Source organism: Acartia tonsa, chromosome 7, assembly GCF_053477335.1.
Source record: "Acartia tonsa isolate MP-2025a chromosome 7, ASM5347733v1, whole genome shotgun sequence".
In the NCBI taxonomy this organism is placed as follows: Eukaryota; Metazoa; Arthropoda; class Copepoda; order Calanoida; family Acartiidae; genus Acartia; species Acartia tonsa.
In genome coordinates, this window is record NC_137266.1 from 12,673,652 (window position 1) to 12,687,345 (window position 13,694).

The following is a 13,694-nucleotide window of genomic DNA, read 5'->3' on the forward strand; positions in this document are numbered from 1 at the left end:
CATGATTTACTCTTACCTTTAATGGTGTACTAGGGCTTGTAGTACATAATGTACTCTTACCTTTAGTAGTGTACTAGGGCTTGTAGTACATGATTTACTCTTACCTTTAGTGGTGTACTTGAGCTTTTAGTACATGTTGTACTCTTACCTTTAGAAGTGTATTAGGGCTTGTAGTACATGATGTACCCTTACTTTTAGTGTTTTACTAGGTCTTGTAGTACATGATGTACCCTTATCTTACGTGGTGTACTAGGTCTTGTAGTACATGATGTACCCTTACCTTACGTGGTCTACTAGGGCTTGTAGTACATGAGGTACATTTAATGGTGTGCTAGGGCCTGTAGTACATGATGTACTCTTACCTTTAGTGGTGTACTAGGGCTTGTAGTACATGATGTACCCTTACCTTACGTGGTGTTCTAGGTCTTGTAGTACATGATGTACCCTTACTTTTAGTGGTGTACTAGGCCTTGTAGTACATGATGTACCCTTACCCTTAATGGTGTACTAGCGTTTGTAGTACATGATGTACTCTTACCTTTAGTGGTGTACTAGGGCTTGTAGTACATGAGTTACATTTAATGATGTGCTAGGGCCTGTAGTACATGATGTACCTTACCTTTAGTGGTGTACTAGGGCTTGTAGTACATGATGTACTCTTACCTTTAGTGGTTTACTAGGGCTTGTAGTACATGATGTACTCTTACCTTTATTGGTGTACTAGGGCTTGTAGTACATGATGTACTCTTACCTTTGTGGTGTACTAGGGCTTGTAGTACATGATGTACTCTTACCTTTAGTGGTGTACTAGGGCTTGTAGTACATAATGTACTCTTACCTTTAGTAGTGTTCTAGGGCTTTTAGTACATGATGTACTCTTACCTTTATTGGTGTACTAGGGCTTGTAGTACATGATTTACTCTTACCTTTAGTGGTGTACTAGGGCTGGAAGTACATGATTTACTCTTACCTTTAATGGTGTACTAGGGCTTGTAGTACATAATGTACTCTTACCTTTAGTAGTGTACTAGGGCTTGTAGTACATGATTTACTCTTATCTTTAGTGGTGTACTTGGGCTTTTAGTACATGTTGTACTCTTACCTTTAGTGGTGTATTAGGGCTTGTAGTACATGATGTACTCTTACCTTTAGTGGTGTATTAGGGCTTGTAGTACATGATGTACTCTTACCTTTAGTGGTGTACTAGTGCTTATAGTACATGATGTACCCTTACCTTTAGTGGTGTACTAGGGCTTGTAGTACATGATGTACTCTTGGAACTCTGAGAACAACTTCTATAATAATATAATAAATACATTGATAGTCATATATCCTTATAATAAAGTAACAGGATGCCTGTTTGTGTGTTTGTATGTTTGCACCGAAGGATCTCGCTAAACGCTAATTCGAATTGGTCCTCCATTACAATTTAGCTTCTCTTAGCTCCTCTTTATAACTATTCTTTATTTATATTTTTCTTGTTAGAACTAAATTGAAAATTGGCGGGGGGGGGGAGGGGGTATAGGATGTTAGTCACTAGAGGCGCTTTTAAATGATGGTCTTATTCTTTTTTAATATTAGATAATAGCACAAAAAGTACTATTAATCAAAATACAAATTTATCTATGACAGAAAATATTTTGGAGATTTTTTCTTGAAAATTTAATTAACAAGGATGACAACATCCATAAAAGCGAAGCTCTGAAACGGTAGGACAAACGGACATTAACATTTGTATAATGTCAGAACTGAATAATCAGAATGCGAATGTATAAGAGTCAAAGCAAAATTGTAAGTAAATTTGTTGAAAAACTGCTTGATATAGGACATATGGACATACTTACTTTTTTAGGACTTGATTATAGAGTTGCATCGCTTATAATATTGTACTTTGTTGTCCCAGGAATCAGTATACCAAAAATCAGACCAATCGGATAATTAGGTCACATACAAATTTGTTGTTAAAAATGTAAAAAAATCAACATGTTTTAAATGGACGTACGGACAATCTGGTAATGATTATAGAGTTGCTACGCTTTCTAACTTGTACCTAACTATTACAGGAATCACCATGCAAAATTTGAAATCGATATAACAATTCTAACATGCCTAAATTAACGAAAAAAGCTATTTAAAAAAGTAAAAAAATCAACATGTTTAAAATGGACGTACGGACATTTTGGTAATGATTATAGAGTTGCTACGCTTTTTAAATCGTACCTAACTACTAAAGGAAGCACCATGCAAAATTTGAAATCGATAGGACAATTCTAACATGTCTAAATTAACGAAAAAAGCTATCCGTGACGGACGTACGGACGGACGGACGTACGGACCGACCCTAATTATAGAAAAGCTTCGCTTTTAAAAAGTGGTTCAAGAGCACTTATAGATTTTTTTATATATAAATGATCTAATAAAAATGTATTTATGTAAGAAATATATTAAAACATTGTTCTTTTTAAGTACTTTAAAAGATATCTAAAGGCATGATCTTACTACATTAGTCATATGCAAATCGTTATCGTGTTATTATTCTTATTTATTAGTGGATTTAAAAAAAATAAGAAAAATATGATTGTAATTGAAATAATAATTTTGGTGTTTTCACTCAAAGTGCATGTTGAGAAAGACCCAAGTAAAATGAACATGCCTAACCACAGTGCGTATGAAGGTGCTTTGACTTTTGTGTCAGAACCTAGATTGGGACATAGTGCATTTCATTACCCTAGGTTAGGTAACTTCATTTCACTTTTCAACAAAATCTAAAATGCAGCCGTTGAGAAAATTAGATTTGAAAATTTAAAGTTCAATTTTTATCCACTAGGAGTTACCGCATAATCATGACAAGAAAAGCAAATATTATTTATTCAAAATTTTGAACAACTTTGCTTTTATAAAGTCTGTCATAAAACCTTTCTATATATGATTCATTAAAGGCTGAATTTCCGTGAACTTAGCAAAGCAACTGATAAAAAAATGGCCATGAATAAACTCACATAAGGAGTGGATTTATAAAGAACTTGTTCAAAATTTGAAATGAATAATCTTTGCTTTTCTATTAATGATTATGCAGTAACCTCTAGTGGATGAAAATTGAACTTGAAATTTTCAAATCTAATTTTCTCAAAAACGGCTGCATTTTAGATTTTATTGAAAAGTGAAATGAAGTTACCTAACCTAGGGTAATGAAACGCACTATGTCCCAATGTAGGTTCTGACACAAAAGTCAAAGCACCTTCAAACGCACTGTGTAACCCCTGGAAAGTGCCCTAATCCTACACGATAACCCATTATTCAATATAACCTAATCTACAGTTCATTCAAACAAATGTAAACCCCCCTTCCTCTTATTTGCAATATATTTGAAAAATACGGCGGGTGGGAGAATGTTCCATTACAAAATTGTTTAAACGTTGGTTAAATAGAAACTCACTTTTTACTTTTTAAAAACAATTAATAATTATCTATTGCATCGTATTATATACAGCTTCCCGCAGATATTAAAATGAAAAATTATAAGATTATACCAGTTTTGTTAGCCATGAGGTGCCGAGGGCCAGTGGTAACAAAACTGGTATAAAGTTTTTGATTTTTATTTGAATATCCGTGAAAAACTGACTGTAATACGGTACTATTCATGATTTTTTGAGCAGGCTAAGAACCGGTTCTAATCCAGCAGATATTAATCGGTATCGAAGCAATCAAAAAAACAATGAGTAATATTGTTTGTGTGGTTTTTTTCACTAATGAAAAACATTATGTTAATGTTTAACATTGTTTTTTTTATATAAGAAAAGAAATGGTCAATATTGGATTTTTAAACAAACAGTAAATAATGAAATAAAACATTACAAGAGGAATACCTTGGGCCGTAAACAGGCGCAACTCATTACAATGTACAGATGGGAGAGAGGGGACATTGGACTGTAAATTATATTGGTAACCAAAATTTTGTATAAAAATTTGGGTACTTGTATTAAATTTGGATTGGTTGGATTTACACTTTTAATGTCAAAATCGTTCAACTAATAACTTTAATCTACATAAAGGTAATTACATAGTAGATTACCTCGTACGGGCGGGATTACAGTCCAGGGCCTTTTCGACTTGGTGTACTGTCTAGGTCCTGGTCCAGCAATCCAGGAGAAATAAGGATGAATATCACGCACCCTTCTCTGTCCAAACACCCAAGGATATTAGGTTAAGTAACATCCAACAGACAACCAACTCTCTGTGATGCACGACCTTTTTCTGAGAAGTCCCAACTGTGCATGGTAACGAGTTGCGCCTGTTTTTGGGCCAAGGCATTCCCTCTAATCTAACTATTTATGTCGCGCATCTGACATAGCAACAGTAGGAACCTTTATTAACGTCTTTAGTTATGACGCGGTGTCGGCCCGAGATTCGAACCTATCACCTTCCCGACGACGAGCGGATGCGCTACGTGTTGAGCCACAGTCGCGGATACATAAAGGTAATTATTATTATAGAGGATGTATATCGATCAATTAATCATCCATTGTCTTATCCCCTGAGATTCCTGGATATAATATAAAAACCTACCTCATTTCGTCCATCTAAAGTTTTTAGAACTTGATATTTATTAATTAAATAGTTTTGAAACAAACTTAACAATAAATTTGCAATATTAGCTGTAATATTAAAAAAACAGTTAATCAAAAATGGCTGATCGGATGAGGTTTTATAAATATCTAAAAGTTTTGGGATGATTTTGATATTATTATTATTTTAAGAATTCATATTCCCAAAAAATTAAAAGAAAGATAATCCTAGTAAATAAAGTAGTAAGGGATTTTTGCCTGAGCCTTAAGATCTCTATAAGCACTGAACCGATTGAGTTCCCTATTTTAAGTCACATAGACCTTGCGATGGTTTTAGGCTGTTTTATTTTCAGATTTAAGTCACACTTAAAAAAAGACATAAGGACTCGTTGTTATAGTATTTGTAGTAAGTAGGAAAATCATTACATGTCCAAATTAATGATAGGACGGACGGACGGACCGACCCTTAATGAAGAAAAATTTCGCGTTTAAAAATAATATTACAAACGAAAAATCAAAAAATGTAAAAAATAATTTATAAATATAAATATCAAGTTTCGTTCCTTTGATTCCGAATCATCCTCTGTGAAATTATCCAATGTTCCCTCTTTGTCTCCATTTCTAACTGGACTCACACCCTTCTAAATAGATAGATAAATACTTGAATAAAAGTAACAGGATGTCTGTCTGTGTGCAGAGGCGTCCAAGCTTTTTTATTTGGGGGGGGGGGGTAAAATTTTGAAAATAAAAATTTTGGGGGTGCCTTCGGCATACCCAAGCTCATTTTGGGGGGGGTAATCTTTATTTCATAGAGGCATTTTTTTTATTTGGGGGGGGGGGTAATCACCCCATTACCCCACCCCCCTTGGACGTCTATGTCTGTGTGTATGTCTTTCTATACCAAAGAATCTTGCTAGCCACTAAACAAATTTGATTCTTCTTTACATTATAGCTTTTAATAGATCCTGGGAAGGGTAATAACTATTTGTTATATTTATGTATGGATTGAAGACTTTCAATACGTTTTAATTGTTATAAAGGGTTACTGTCAAACGCCTAGCTAAAGTCAAAGTGACAAAAAAAAAAAAAAAAACTTTACTAAAGCAAGTTTTATATGATTTATATTTTTTTTATTAAAATGAACGTTCCATTCATCTTTATTAGAAAGAAGAATGACAAAATTTATGAGAAATAAGTTTATCAAATTAAATAAATCTAAAAACTTGTCTTTGATCTTTGAATAAATAAGCTTTTAATGCTTTTGATCTATGCTAAAAAGAAATTTAGATGGTGGTTATTTTATCTTGTACTAGTTTGAGTGTCTAAACTTTTCAACCAGTATTTTTAATCTAAATAAGGGGTAATTTTGTTGTAGAATAGCAATAAACCTTCCATGAGAAGCTACATTGTAAAGGAAAACCATATCGGTTCAGCGGTTAGCAAGAACCTTCGCTACAAACAATCAAACACACAAACATCCTGTTACTTTGGTGTTTAGATTGTTATCTCCCTGTATTTATCCTGATAGACTCAGAGGATCATCTATTTGAATATGCCAAGAGAAAAGACAAACACGTTAATTATTCACAAATTTGTCCACGGATAAAAGTATTAGAAATTTAAAAAACTAAAAAAATTTCATAGTCACATATTAAAGATTTTTAGTTCAGGTTAGGTTAAAAATATGTTAGAAGATTAAAAATATCAAAAATTAAAAACAATGTGGGAGGGGAATTGGATTAAATAGCGGGAAGACTGATTGATCTAAAATTTATCAAATAAGCTTTCTATTGATAGAGGACAGGATATAGGCTATTTGACGGTAATATAAGCCAACACACTATGAGTTATGCTCCCCTCCTCCTTATAAATTCATAAAAAAAAACTCTGTGATTGTTTAATCACAAACTTCTGAAACCCACCAAAAATTTTGTTATCGCTAGTGCAATGGTTTGATGCCCTTATGTTTTTAAAAAGCAATTATTTTTTTGGCATCTTACTCCAATACAATGTGTTTGTACCTCCCAATACTCCGAAAAAATGAAAATTAACTCCCCTTACAAGATTCTTTACCCCCATCCTCAAAAATAAAAGGCTTGGACGTCCTTGCATCCACCCATTCATTTCTCCCTGCCATTGAATGAATGAAAATATGAATATGTTATTAGAATAAATATTTTTAATGAATAAATTTAGATTATAACATACAATTTCAAGAATAAAGTATTTTCAAATCATGAATAATCCCCTTTGTTTCTACAATAATAAGATTAATGGCAGGTATTATCAGTAAATCTTAATAAACTTCCTTGAATTATTTTGGTTCTTTCCTTCAGTGTACTGTAAACCCCTTTACCCCTTATTTTTAAATAACTAAGAATAAGGCCAGTAGAGGAGATAAAGGTAGCGGGGCCTATACCTGCGATGCCCTTACCCTGTGGTGTTACACAGTAACCAATATAACAATTATCATGACCTAAAGTCATACAAATAGAACTCATATAAATCGTTAAAAACTTAAACATACTAACAAAACTACAGGGCTGTTTAGACTGGTCCTCAAAGTTTTAAAATAACTTTTACTTACTCGTTAGCTTACAACTTTTGGAACAATTTTGATTTATTTAGTTGGTTTATTAAGTTGAGTTTTTAAACGTTTCAGCAACTAATTTTGATTTACAGATTGGATAATTTAGTGTATCATCATTTGGAATGTACATCATTTTATCGGCCACCGTCTCATCTCTTTAAATCCCTGCAAAACAACCCACCTTTGTTTTTGAAAAAAGGTTAGTGAGCCACTCCATGCTGTGGGCCTTGGTCAGGTTCGCGTTCTCAGGTCCACTTTCAATACTACAATTAAAAATAGTGAGCCACTCCATGCTGTGGGCCTTGGTCAGGTTTGCGTGCTCAGGTCCACTTTCAATACTACTATTATAAATAGTGAGTCACTCCATGCTGTGGGCCTTAGTCAAGTTTGAGTTATCAGGTCCACTTTCAATACTACAATTATAAATAGTGAGCCACTCCATTCTGTGGGCCTTGGTCAGGTTTGCGTGCTCAGGTCCACTTTCAATAATACAATTATAAATAGAGAGCCACTCCATGCTGTGGGTGATTTGGGAAGTGGACCCCCCACTTTTAATTCTAATTATGAAAAGAAAAAGTAAATTTTTATAGGTCATTTTTTTCTAGGGGTATTTTCTGTTGAGAGAACAGTGGTACCCTTCCCCAATATCTAAAAAAACCTTGCCAGAACCTATAAGAATTATACTGCTTTATCATAACGGTTCAGCGGTTAGTGAGATCCTTCAAGAAAAACAGACAGACAGACACAAATCCTATTGCTTTTTTAAAATTATTGAAAAGAATAATTCAAACTAAAAAAAACCTATCAATTATTTAATATCGAATGAAAACTTCTAAGAAAATAAAAACTTTTGACTAATCAATTTTAGTTAACACTTTCTTTAGTGACGAAGCCACTTTATAACTTACTCTTTTCTGTCCGTACTATATTAGGTTACTGATGCTGTTAGCTATAGATTAATAAAATTTTAAAAGGGACTCCTGTCTGTTTGTCTGCCTAACTATCATTCTATCAAACTGCCTTTAGGTCTGTCTAAATTTTCTTCTGGGTATCTGTATATCTGTCTGTTTGTCTATTTATCTATTTACTTACTTGTTATGAAAGAAATGTAGTTTATAAGCACAATCATTCTTAGTCTGTCTTTCTTTCTATCTGGCTGTCTGTCTGTCTACCTATCTATTTATATATCCACTTACTTGTTATAAAAGAAATGTAGTTTATAAACATAGTCTTTCTCAGTCTGTCTTTCTTTATATCTGTCTATCTATCTGTCTGTCTGTCTACCTATCTATTTATCTATCTACTTACTTGTTATGAAAGAAATGTAGTTTATAAGCACAATTCTTCTCAGTATGTCTTTCTTTCTATCTGACTGTCTGTCTGTCTGTCTGTCTGTCTAACTATCTATTTATCTATCTACTTACTTGTTATGAAAGAAATGTAGTTTATAAGCACAATCCTTCTCAGTCTGTCTGTCTGTCTATCTATCTGTCTGTCTGTCTAACTATCTATTTATCTGTCTACTTACTTGTTATGAAAGAAATGTAGTTTATAAGCACAATTCTTCTCAGTATGTCTTTCTTTCTATCTGTCTGTCTGTCTGTCTGTCTGTCTGTCTGTCTACCTATCTATTTATCTATCTACTTACTTGTTATGAAAGAAATCTTTCTTTCTATCTGTCTGTCTGTCTGTCTGTCTGTCTGTCTGTCTTTCTGTCTACCTATCTATTTATCTATCTATTTATCTATCTACTTAATTGTTATGAAAGAAATGTAGTTTATGAGCACAATCCTTCTCAGTATGTCTTTCTTTCTATCTGTCTGTCTGTCTGTCTGTCTGTCTGTCTGTCTAACTATCTATTTATCTATCTACTTACTTGTTATGAAAGAAATGTAGTTTATAAGTACAATCCTTCTCAGTATTTCTTTCTTTCTATCTGTCTGTCTACCTATCTATTTATATATCCACTTACTTGTTATAAAAGAAATGTAGTTTATAAGTACAATCCTTCTCAGTCTGTCTGTCTGTCTATCTGTCTGTCTGTCTGTCTAACTATCTATTTATCTATCTACTTACTTGTTATGAAAGAAATGTAGTTTATAAGCACAATCCTTCTCAGTCTGTCTGTCTGTCTATCTGTCTGTCTGTCTGTCTAACTATCTATTTATCTATCTACTTACTTGTTATGAAAGAAATGTAGTTTATAAGCACAATCCTTCTCAGTCTGTCTGTCTGTCTATCTGTCTGTCTGTCTGTCTAACTATCTATTTATCTATCTACTTACTTGTTATGAAAGAAATGTAGTTTATAAGCACAATCCTTCTCAGTCTGTCTGTCTGTCTATCTGTCTGTCTGTCTATCTGTCTATCTGTCTATCTGTCTGTCTGTCTGTCTGTCTATCTGTCTGTCGGTCTATCTGTCTGTCTGTCTATCTGTCTGTCTACCTATCTATTTATCTATCTACTTACTTGTTATAAAAGAAATGTAGTTTATAAGCACAATCCTTCTCAGTCTGTCTTTCTTTCTATCTGTCTGTCTGTCTGTCTAACTATCTATTTATCTATCTACTTACTTGTTATGAAAGAAATGTAGTTTATAAGCACAATTCTTCTCAGTCTGTCTTTCTTTCTGTCTATCTGTCTACCTATCTATTTATCTATCTACTTACTTGTTATGAAAGAAATGTAGTTTATAAGCACAATCCTTCTCAGTATGTCTTTCTTTCTATCTGTCTGTCTGTCTGTCTAACTATCTATTTATCTATCTACTTACTTGTTATGAAAGAAATGTAGTTTATAAGCACAATCCTTCTCAGTCTGTCTGTCTGTTCTATCTATCTGTGTACCTATCTATTTATCTATCTATTTACTTGTTATGAAAGAAATGTAGTTTATAAGCACAATCCTTCTCAGTCTGTCTTTCTTTCTATCTGTCTGTCTGTCTAACTATCTATTTATCTATCTACTTACATGTTATGAAAGAAATGTAGTTTATAAGCACAATCCTTCTCAGTCTGTCTTTCTGTCTGTCTGTCTGTATGTCTACCTATCTATTTATCTATCTACTTACTTGTTATGAAAGAAATGTAGTTTATAAGCACAATCCTTCTCAGTATGTCTTTCTTTCTATCTTTCTGTCTGTCTACCTATCTATTTATCTATCTACTTACTTGTTATGAAAGAAATATAGTTTATAAGCACAATCCTTCTCAGTATGTCTATCTTTCTATCTGTATGTCTACCTATCTATTTATTTATCTACTTACTTGTTATGAAAGAAATGTAGTTTATAAGCACAATCCTTCTCAGTCTGTCTTTCTGTCTGTCTGTCTGTATGTCTACCTATCTATTTATCTATCTACTTACTTGTTATGAAAGAAATGTAGTTTATAAGCACAATCCTTCTCAGTATGTCTTTCTTTCTATCTTTCTGTCTGTCTAACTATCTATTTATCTATCTACTTACTTGTTATGAAAGAAATGTAGTTTATAAGCACAATCCTTCTCAGTCTGTCTTTCTTTCTGTCTGTCTGTCTGTCTGTCTGTCTGTCTGTCTGTCTATCTATCTATTTATCTATCTACTTACTTGTTATGAAAGAAATGTAGTTTATAAGCACAGTCCTTCTCAGGTACATCGTCCCTGAAACAAATTAGAATCATACTATCCATCTCAAACCTTCGACGCTAATAGTTTTAAATGTCGTCATTTTGGGAGGGTTTTGAGATCTTAATCCTATTACATAAAATAGTAAATTGCCACTTCCATCACATATATTCCTTGGATGGCTTTTAGGCTCTATTATTTTTAAAAGTGAAGCAATTGATCTGATTTTTGGAGTAGTGATTTCTATTACAATAAGGTACAATATTATAAGAGAAGCATAATTTTGTATATTTATATTTCGTATATTCAGTTCTGACACTCTACAAGGGTTAATGTCCGTCTGTCTTACCGTTTCCGAGCTTCCCTTTTATGGATGTTTTCATCCTTGTTTCATTTAAGTCATGGGGATAATTGTAGGCTATATTTCATTCTCTTCCCTACACAGATCCCCTAGATGCTAAGAGCGCTCGGATAAAATAAAGAACAAAAAAGAAAATGTTTATTTTTAAGAGTGCAATAATGAGATTCTAAATCAGATTTTGTTTTTATATTCTTTGTGAATTTTTGTTATTGAGTTTGGAAAAGAGAGAAGAAGCTTTTTGATTTTCAATGTTTACATGTTCATACAATCAAGACAATATATTTGCATTAGCAAATTGCAAAAGCTTTAACGAAAAGCTGTTAGCGAGATCGATTTCTACATTAGAATTGTTGTCAAAAGTTACCAAAATGTCTATACGTCCATCTAAAACATGTTGATTTTTAACTTTTTTAACACCAAATTTTTATGCTATCTATCTAATTCTATTCTTTTGGTCAGATTTTTGGAATACTGATTCCTAAGACAACAAAGTATAATCTTATATGCGAAGTATCTTTAAATGTATCCTGTATTTAAGCAGTTTTGCAACAAATTTTCTTACAATCTAGTTTTGACTTATACATTTATATCCTACTTATTTAGTAATACAAGTGTTTCTGCTAGTTTGTTCATCTTTAAAGCTTTGCTTTTTTGTATGTTGTTATTACTTAACACAAACTCATAAATAGCACTTTTTAAAGACCTGTAGGACCATACAATTTTTTGAAAAAAAAATTTACTTAATTGTAAAAACATAAAGTAATAAATTAGATTTAAGAAAAGAAAGGAATTTAAAATTTGTATAAAATCAAACAAAACGTTCACTTGCACACTCTTATTAAACATAGATGACAACATCCAAAAAAAGAAGCTTATTATTTTAAGATGTAAGACAAAATAACAGTTAGAAATATAAAAGCAATTGTTATTTTACAATGTTTAAAAAACTGGAGAAAAAAATAACTATAATTTTATTCCAAATTACTGAAATACATGATGCTTATTTTTGGAATTATATATAATTTTAGACTTAACTATAAAGATGTTTCGCTATAACAATTTGTAATCCCTACGTTTGTCCCCCTAGTTAGTTTTTCCTAAGTAAGTTTGATCCTGTATGGGTTACTATTATAGAGTAGCTGCGCATTTATGTAGCTTGTTGTTAGAATGAATATAATGTAAAATTCATGTTAAAAATATAAAGCAATAAATAACCCTCTCAACATATTTCATATCTATCTATCTATCCGTCCATCTATCCTCTAGGCCTCTAGGGACAATTGGGGGAAGTCGAAGGGGTAGTCGATCATTCTGTTTTAAAGTTTCAATTAAGTTTTGAAACGAAAAATAGGTTATTTTTTCTGGGAGCGATATCTCTTCGGAAAATGGTGGTACAATCCTACCAAAACCTTCCCAGGACCTATGAGAAGATACACTGTAAAGGATGATAACCATAGCAGCGTAGCAGTTACCGTACATAAAACACATAGACAGACAAATAGGCAGGTAGACATCCTATTACTTCATATAAGAATATACCCATAAATGAAAAATGTTGTTGTTCATGAATATTATTTCTTGTTGTTGCTGCAATAACAATGGATAAAATTGTTCTTGTTTATCTAAATATTTGCACATAAATCATTTTATGCAAAAATACTGTCGCTATGAATACTAACATTTTATAATCCTATTCAACTTAACATTTAGCATCTATAGCACAATTCGTCTATCTATCTATCTATAATACTAAGTAGAACGTGTCTGTCTGTCTGTTTGTTTGTCTGTACCAAAGGATCTCGCTAACCGCTGAACCGATCGGGGTCTCCTTAACAGGGTAACTTCACATAGGAAGGATCATAACAATTTTGGAAGAGGTACCACCAAAAAAAAATATATTTATTATCCCTGATATTTATAAAGCTAAAATTAAAAACTGCGGCTGGGGGGTTTGTTCCCCCCTCCCTCCCACCAAAATTTGAGTTTGGGATTCAACTACCCCTCCTCAAGTGCCCCTAGAGGCCTTTAGGGGCGAAGCCGCTTGTTCAATTACAACTCAAATATGAAGTTTTTGTACACAATCCTCTGATGCTTATAATAAAGATCTCTATATACAATTTACCTCGAAAATCTGTCTTTCCATCGATCTTTTCAGAAATTGAATTATCTGAGTATTTATTTACAATACATTCCAACCCCCCCCCCCCTAACTAGGGATTACAACACACTATAACAGCCAAAGGGGTGTCAAGGTAAAAAAAATATCAACTCTCTTGTTGCCTGTATTACACCCCTCTAAAGCACACACCCTTCATTCCACTCGATTTAAATTCAAGGAAGGTGCCACAATTTTAGAAAGCAAAGCCTATACCCCCCCTCCCCCCACTTGAAAAAACATGTGCACGCCACTGATCTACATATATCTACCATTTATACCCAGGGATGGAGGGGACTTTTGATTGTGTATTCCCCTAGCCATCAAAGTTTTATAATAACGTTTTCTTATTCGTTGCTCTTGGCTTTACGAGTTTGGCGACTTTTATTGAATTTTGATTGGTTGGTTCATTAAGATGAT

The 13,694-nt window shown here is 33.0% G+C and overlaps 1 protein-coding gene across 1 annotated transcript in view; it reads right to left on the reverse strand.

Moving 5' to 3' along the window:
* The window catches only part of LOC145324185 (small G protein signaling modulator 1-like), a 63,062-nt gene that overhangs the window by 26,527 nt on the left and 22,841 nt on the right, over positions 1–13,694 (reverse strand). The window contains exons 12-16 of the mRNA XM_080166810.1: positions 10,741–10,794; positions 7,337–7,418; positions 5,129–5,206; positions 4,567–4,580; positions 1,235–1,295 (exon numbers count right to left, since the gene is read on the reverse strand). Of these exons, the coding sequence (XP_080022936.1) occupies positions 1,235–1,295; positions 4,567–4,580; positions 5,129–5,206; positions 7,337–7,418; positions 10,741–10,794 (289 nt within the window). The remainder of the gene's footprint in view (positions 1–1,234; positions 1,296–4,566; positions 4,581–5,128; positions 5,207–7,336; positions 7,419–10,740; positions 10,795–13,694) is intronic.